We start from the raw sequence: 8,311 nt of genomic DNA on the forward strand, positions 1-8,311 counted from the left end.
ACACACACATGCACACATGTGCAAACACACTGTACCCATACATCATCATTAGTCTGCATTGTTACAATCGCTGGCATGTTTACTGTGCACACAACTTCATACCCCGTCACACACATTAATCTCACTCAGTCACACAACAGTCGTGCTGAGATTGTAGGATTCGGCCGGCCACGATTGTCCGGTTGTCGGGATATGGTAAGTTGTTAAAGCATGATATCAACGCCGAGCACAACAGAGTCATTTTAAATTAAACGCACATAGACACAGTGCGGTGGAGCAGTTCACCAGATTTCCATTAGTATATACTGGCGTGGTCTATCATAACAATTCCAGCAGAGACCAGTGGAGAAATCCGAGGGCAGATGTTTCATGTAGGAACAGAAGCAGCGAGAGCACGGGGAGAAGAGCTGAAGCTGGAGCACAGGAAATCTGAGTGCAAGCGCAGGGTTTTGAGTGAAAACATCACAAAATCAGAAGATGAAATCAACAAGTCCGGCTCTCAAATGGAGAGACCACGTTCAACAACCCTTATGATTTCACCTTCTGTCCTGTCCATAAAAGGCCAGCTCCATACATCCTGCAGTACAGTATTGTTCTGATAAATCACAGGTTGTAGTAATAGTTAGTCCAAACACAATCAGAGAGTTTGAGAGGGATGAACAAACATTGGGGCATCTGTATGAATTGTTTGTTTTAACGTCCAAGGCTTCATTTACTTCCACTGCTGCAGGAAAGCTGTTAAATAACCAATTTCCCACTAATGGATTTACTAAATGTAATGGATTTATATGGCTCTTTTGTGGTCGTAATGACCACTGAAATTGCTTTACGCCACAGGTCACATTCACCCATTCACACATGCATTCATAAAGCCCTTCTATATACAGAGCTTCTCTTTCAATAATCCATTCACACAATGGTGGCAAGGGGCAAATTGGGTCAGTGTCTTGTCCAAACACACTTTGACATGCGGACCGGAGGAACCAGGTATCAAACCACCGACCCTCTGATTAGTGAAAGACACACTCTACCGTCTGAGCCACAGCTGCCCACAAATGCCTTGGTCATATGAAATTTACGTGATATTTTTAGTTTCTGGTGACCACATCTTTTTTTGAACATAAGACAGTTTACCTCTTTCAAAGAACTTGAACTCTTAACCTTAAACCTTAAAATAGCAGCTTCAAATGTTGGAGCATAATTGACTCGAGAGCTAAAAGAGGCCAAAGGATGCAGGACAGATGCTGACCTGTTTTTATTGGAAAGTATCTCATAACTTTTGCTTGTTGAAGTTGTTGACATGCTAGTTTCTCATCACAAGCGAGGTAAGCCCATTTTGATAGCGGTTTAGCAATTTAGTCACACGCTATGATGTGATTTTAAACATATCATGCTTGTACAACCCTTTGTGAGCTTGTTGGCTTGTATGCTACTGTCGACATGGTTCTTTGGTTTCTGAGGGGCTTCTTCTCCGTCAACTTGTAAACAAATGCAGGTGTGTAGAGTTTTTAGCACTGGGAGGCTCGGACTGCAACTGGTATTTACGACCTAGTATTAGCATCCCACCTGTAGGGGGAGTCTGAGTATAGCCTAGAGCGAATCTTGCGTTCCAACAAAGACATTTCCAAGAAAACAGCCAGTGTGTGTACAACTGCATTACAATGACCTATCTGTGTATCCAGCAAAGTAGATCGAGCATTTAATAAAAATGTTAATGAGATCATTTCCTGAGAGGGAAGATGAAATCCCAGATTCATGATGTGGATTTACCAGAGTAAACATAACACACTTGTGTCACACTTCTGATCAGTATCATGGGTCAGTAAGCTAATGGCCACCTTCCATGTAACTGAGAGTGAGAGAGAAAGTGAATGCACACATGCAAGTGCGTGTGTGTTTGTGTTGTTGCTTCTGGGTCAGTGTGGTCAGGGTGAAGACAACCACAGAGAGAGCATGCTCTGTTCTCTCCATCATGGTCCATTGCAGTCAACAACAGACACTGCCACTGCACGCAGCCGCCGTGTGCGTCCGTGCATCCGTGCGTGCGTGAGTGAAGCTAGATTGCTTCTGTATGTTCTTACTTATGGCAGCAATTCATTTCTTTAATGGAACCACCACTATTAACGCACATTTACTCGCATGTACATTTACCCTTTTCCTGTTCCTGTGACCAAAGAGCATCACCATAATGACCCTTACATATTTAGATATTTTCCAAGCCTCTACTTATGTCCAGCAGATGTCTGTAACGTAAAGATGCTGTAATGCAGACAGACACACATGCATTCACAATCCTGCCCATATGTAAATGTATATGTCACAACTCAGTGTGATACAACCCTGTCTTTAAGTGTCCCCCTTACCCTATTATTTGTTCTCTCTATCAAAGATCAAGGTGAGTAAAGGAGCTGCAGCGGAGAAGTGAAGTTGGCTCTCGCTGACCCTCTCCAATGCACAACGTCAGATTTTAAGCTGTGCTGTTGAATTTCATTATTTTTGCAAGGTTGTGCATCTGCAGCAAAGATACTGACAGTCGCTGCTCTCCTCTATCGATTTCTCTGCAACATCTATTTCCCCCAGGAACGAGACCGCGGGGTCTGAGCATTCACAGTTTGGAGAAACCTATTCCCACAGCTTCCAGTGTTCTATTGAAAACACAGCAGTTCACTTATTATGTGGGGGAACAAACATAAATACTGTGAACCTGGATCAAACATGAGATCCAGACTCTTAAATCAGAAGCAAACACACAAAACGTATCATTATCTCTCTCTGTTAATCAGTCACCTCCAAGGAGGTTATATTTTCACCAATGTGGATCCAAATAAATATCTGGATCTAGTGGATTTAAAAGTGTGGGTTTGGCTTTTTTTCAGCCACCATAGACCTGTAAATCTGTAACTGACCACTATTGTGGTTTCTTTAGTAGTTTTAGAACAATGGGGAAATGAACGGGTGGAGAGTCAAAAGAAACACTACCACAAAACATTCCTCTCTTTAGTATTCAATAACTCAACAATGGGGAAATCAAAACAAAGAAACACATCAGATATTGACATTGAATCAACTTTTCAGCTCTTGTTTGTGTTACCTGTACTGGCAAACGGAAAACAGTTTCACCTCATACTAAACCGTAGTTATAATGTGCACAGTATGAAACTGCAGACACACAGGTTAGCAAGTGACTGGTGAAGAACACTTAACACACAAATGAGAGGGACACACCAAACATGTGGGAGATCATCTAGAAAGAAAAATGCATAATTTCTCCATCCACTGGGTTCCACTATTGTCCTTTGTAAAATTCGGGAGTCCACGGACAGCCAAAGATTTGTGACCATGCTGACTGCGCACGCTCCAGATACAATACATCCACCTATTGGAAGTAATTGGAAATGAACAAGGGATCGGGTACTCATGCACGGAGCTCCAGACCCAAGCAGACGCACATTTTTTATGAATGGAACTGTGGGCATGTACATGTGTCCAGAACAAGTACGCAACTCTCAGCGGAAACGGAACATGGAAAGTATGATCAATGTTTAAATGCTCATACACTCTACAGGTGGAGACAGTTACATTGATGACACTGAAATGCTCAGGTTGCTCTTGTGTTGGATGTGTAGGGAGGAAGTTGTTAGCTAAAATCTACATAATAAAACCATTACTTGCTCATCAGGAAAATGTTCAATGTAGTGAGTGGGTTTTAGAGACCCTAGTGGTCAAAAATAACACAGCAGATGAGACCATGGAGTTTATATATAGATAGATGATGTATCTATGCATCTGCATAGGATTTTCTCATTTGAAGCCAAAAGTTCCTAATGCAGTTTTGCATTTTACAGTTATTATACTGTAGTGGAATATAATGAATATCATAATACGCTGTTGACCTGTTTCTTTATGAGCATAAATACGATATGAATTATGAAGACATGGTCAGAGTTGTTCTCTTGTACGTTGTTACACTTACTGCTAATTTGCATTCAGATTAATATCACGTGACTATGTGTCTTCATTGTTATGATTGTGGAATGACCGAAAGTTAAAGCCCTCTCTGGTGTGATGTCTCTGTTGTGTCCACATCTTGAACATCTGTCTGTCTAGTCTCTGTTTATATTAGTGCTGAGCAGCCACACAGCAGGGGCCACATTACAGGAGATGCAATCAGATCCTAACTATGCAACAGCAAATACCCTAATCACACACCATCTATCACAATTGGGCTCAGTTCTAATAGCTGCTTTATTACATTACAGCCTGTAATACAAGTGAGACATGGATAAAACAGAAACACACAAACACAAACACAGATCCAGGCTCACTCCTCTCACTCCCAGCATCATTACATATATACAGACATGGCATGAGAATCTCTCTTTATCTATACCTCTCTTCCTAACAACATCTTAATGGTATAATGTGCCAGATGATTGAGGCTATCAGCTTTTTTTTTCATAGACAGCACACCACATCACATCCATGTGGGAAAAGATAAACTGGGATTTTGAAGAATCAAACAGTGGTGGAATAGTTTGAATGTCTTTCCCAAAGCTGGGTTCCCTCTGAACTCTGGAGCCTCAGGCTGTTTGGTCATTTTGGGATCTTCTGAAGTCACTCATGTCCTGCTCTCAACAAACAAACTGACCTTAACCATTTTATCAGATTTTAAAGGAATGATGTCAAACTTTTTGGAAGATAATAGACTGATTTTACAGACTATAAGGTGCAGGACATGATCATAAATGTCCCCAGACACTGTAAAGTCCTGGACAATGGGAGACAGGATGTTTTTATTATATATTAGCACTAACTAATTTAGGAATACGCCTATTTAATGACAGCATATATATCATGGGGGCACAGTCAGCTGCAGGCCTACCGTGGGTGAGGTCAGCCGGCGGAGGCTCTCCCCCAGCGAGTCCAGGTTCACCCGTCTCCTCCTGGTCACCCTCTTGTGCGGCCCGCCGGGTCCCTGCTGCTGCCCCTCGCCCGCCGGGCACGCCGGCCTCTCGGCGAGGCGGCGGCCGTTCCACAGCACCGCTCTGGGGGCAGAGGGGAAGGAGGAGAAGGGGCAGCCGCGGCTCTCCTCTGCCGGCTCCAGACCGCCGTCCCCCGCGTCCCCGCCGGGGCTCTCGAGCCCGCAGTCCGAGCCCACCGAGCTGCTGAACGACTCGGAGGAGATCTTGCGCGACGACGAGGACATGGTGATGGCGAGGAAGAGGAAGAGGAGGAGGAGGTTGGTGATGATGACAGTGGCAGCGTTGAGGATGATGATGAAGATGATGATGATGATGAAGCTCCAGCTGGTTCCGTACCACGTCCACCTCTACTCCGGGGAGTCATCAGATTCTGAGGGGTTGGGGTGAGGATGGGGGGTTCTGACCATATAATTATGTATGCATATTATGTGTGTGTGTGTGTGTGTGTTTGCAGGGGGGGTAATGTCCGGGTCAGGTCTGTCTGTGACTATGTGCGCATATGAGACACGTCTGTCTGCGCGTGAGACTCACTATTCAGAGGGGGAGAGAGGGGGAGGTTGGGGGGGGGTCGACCGAGAACTGGAGCACTGACGGCACGCAAACATTTATGTAAGGGGGGGGGGGGGGGCTCTTTAAAAATTAAAAAAAAAAAAACTCCTCCTTCACCCCCCCAAAACAAATCCAGCCGACTCCCCGGGAGACAGCCCGACTCCCCCGACTCCCCCAGGAGCCTCAGAAGAACATGTGAGCCATCTTCAGGCTGGAAGTCTTCTGAAGTGTCTTCAGGTGGTGACACAGACACAACGTGTTGGTCCTCACTGGTAATTCCGACACATGTTAATCATCCCTGCCTCTTCCGAACAATGTTGCGTCTCCTTCATTCAATCTGTTTCCACCGGAGAGAAAATCCTCTGAATGTCAGGCAGATGTGTCCGCTTCTCCTCCAGCGCTCCTCCGTCCCCTCCTCCTCTTCTCCCCGGTCCTCGTCCTCTCTGCTCCGGTGCGTGTGTCCGCAGACGAGCCGTCCTCACACCGAGCGTCCTCCCTGTTTGACCCTCACTGCACAGCGCTCGGCTTTTTGTCGTCTAGTTTCTGGGGGTCGTCGTCTCCTCCCGCCGGGGTGTGTGCTGCTGCTGAGAGGTGGCGAGTGAGAGTGGAGGTACGCGAGATGTGAGGAGGGAGAGAGGGAGGGAGAGAGGGAGGGAGGGAGGGAGAGAGGGAGGGAGAGAGAGAGAGAGAGAGAGAGACGTGCGCAACGGCGCGCTGTGCTGCTTTGTAGTTGGACAAAAGAATCAGAAAGAAATAAGATCCATCCCTCCATCCATCCCTCCATCCCTCCATCCATCCCTCCAGGCTGGTGGTTTGGGTTAGGCATGAATTGATCATGGTTAAGGTTAAGGAGGAGGATTTGGTTAGAATGTCCGCAATGAATGGAAGTCAATGAAAGGTCCTTACAAGAATAGCTGTGCAAACCCTTGTGTGTTATTGTAACATTTAGTTTTTGTTTAAATTCCCAAACCCAATAATGAAGACATGAACTTGTCCTCCTCAGGGACCACAAAAGTCTTCCACTCACAGGACACCATGGTGAAAAAAATAAACCAAATTACAGGTGTTTGGTGAAAATGTTAAGTAAATGTATATGCATATTACATTACACAGTGTCATTCACAAACGTGCCATGTTGGCAGGTAATTATTACAAAGCAATCAAGCAACAGTCACGGCCAGTGAGCGGAGTTCACAGCACTGGGCCAAATGTGTTCAACACGGGAATACAAGGACAAATATGGCTGCACAGGCAGATAATGGAGCTGGCAGCATGGTGCTCGGTGGTTGCCTCTCATCGGAGAGCAGGGCCGTGCTTGTGTCTGGCACTAATCACGGCCGTGACCTTGACCTTGATTGGCAGAGCATGTCTGTTCATTAAGGGCCCCAAAGGGACAAGCAGGGAGACACTCAAACAGCCATGATGCATCATGCAAGGGCGTGCATGTGCATGCGCCACCACACACACACACACACATTACAGTGTAATTTCCTGGAGGTGCCTACTAATTCATTTGACTTTGTGGAGCAGCATGACCCCAATACACCGCAAAGAATTTCACTCCTCTAATACCCACCCACCCACACACACTCTCTCTCTCTAACACACACACACACACACACACACACACACACACACACACACACACACACACACACACACACACACACACACACACACACACACACACACACACACAGTCTCCATCTCGCTTCCCTTATCTGGTCGCTTGCTCTTAGCGATCAGTCTGCCATCCATCAGTAATAATGTGGGCATTTAATAAAACCAACCCTACAATGGAATAAATAATGCTTGTGAGGAGATAAGGCCACTGACAGCGCGCAGCCGTGAGCTGGCAGCCTGCAGACATGGAAACAGACCAACAACTGTGCTATCAGGAAATTGGAGTAGGCCAGATAGGAACCCTAACACCTCACCCCCCCACCAATGTGAATCCTGCAGGTATCTAACATGGATGAAATCAAATTCACTTTATTATCTCAAATGAACACTGTCTTGAAAATGAAAAGTATGTCTATAAGTATTGTACCAGCCAAACACATTATTAATTTAGAGAAACTTTAAATATCAGGCAACACATTTTACAGTACTGCAGCAAATTGGCCCATAAAAAAGTTAGGTAGTGAGAGGAGAGGGAGGAAATAACCAGCGTATTTTGCAGACAGATTTATGGTGTAATTTCAGGTACAACCCTGCATACTTAGGTGAACTCTAGAAGCCTGATACTCACAGAGATATTTCACGTAAAAGCAGTTAAAAAGGGGACAAAACACCATATATAGACAAAACCATCCAGAAACACAGAGGATAGGAGTTTAGAGCATCGGAACCTGAAACACACGTGTAGCTGTGGAACGCAGCGAGATAAGAAGAGGTTCAGCTCCGTCACACAGTAGCGAGGCTGAACCAGGGGCCTTCCCCTAAGAGATATGTAGAGGACACTCTCATGTTTTAAAGAAATGCAAAACATGAACCACCATCATTCATGGATGTGCCTGACACACATACACAGCTTCTTTGTACAGCTATCTTAGTGAGGACACTCATTGGCATAATGCATTCCCCAGCCCCTTACCCTAACCATCCAAACTAAATGCCTAACCCTTAACCTCACCTAAACCCTAACCCTAACCCTAAAACCAAGTCTTGACCCCCAAACAGTCCATTAAAGGGGAGGTCACCTACGGAATGAGGACATTTTGGCCGGTCCTCACTTTTGCCAAAAATCACCTCACTCAGTAGGTTAAAGGCTTAAACTG

The 8,311-nt window shown here is 45.3% G+C and overlaps 1 protein-coding gene across 1 annotated transcript in view; it reads right to left on the reverse strand.

The window, feature by feature from the left end:
• gucy1a2 (guanylate cyclase 1, soluble, alpha 2) overlaps nucleotides 1-6,161 on the reverse strand; it is a 37,096-nt gene extending 30,935 nt beyond the window's left edge. The window contains exon 1 of the mRNA XM_020088186.2: nucleotides 4,883-6,161. Within this exon, the coding sequence (XP_019943745.1) occupies nucleotides 4,883-5,206 (324 nt within the window). The 5' untranslated portion in view covers nucleotides 5,207-6,161. The remainder of the gene's footprint in view (nucleotides 1-4,882) is intronic.
• Between the last annotated feature and the right edge of the window lie 2,150 nt (nucleotides 6,162-8,311).

This window comes from Paralichthys olivaceus, chromosome 11, assembly GCF_024713975.1.
Source record: "Paralichthys olivaceus isolate ysfri-2021 chromosome 11, ASM2471397v2, whole genome shotgun sequence".
Classification (NCBI taxonomy): Eukaryota; Metazoa; Chordata; class Actinopteri; order Pleuronectiformes; family Paralichthyidae; genus Paralichthys; species Paralichthys olivaceus.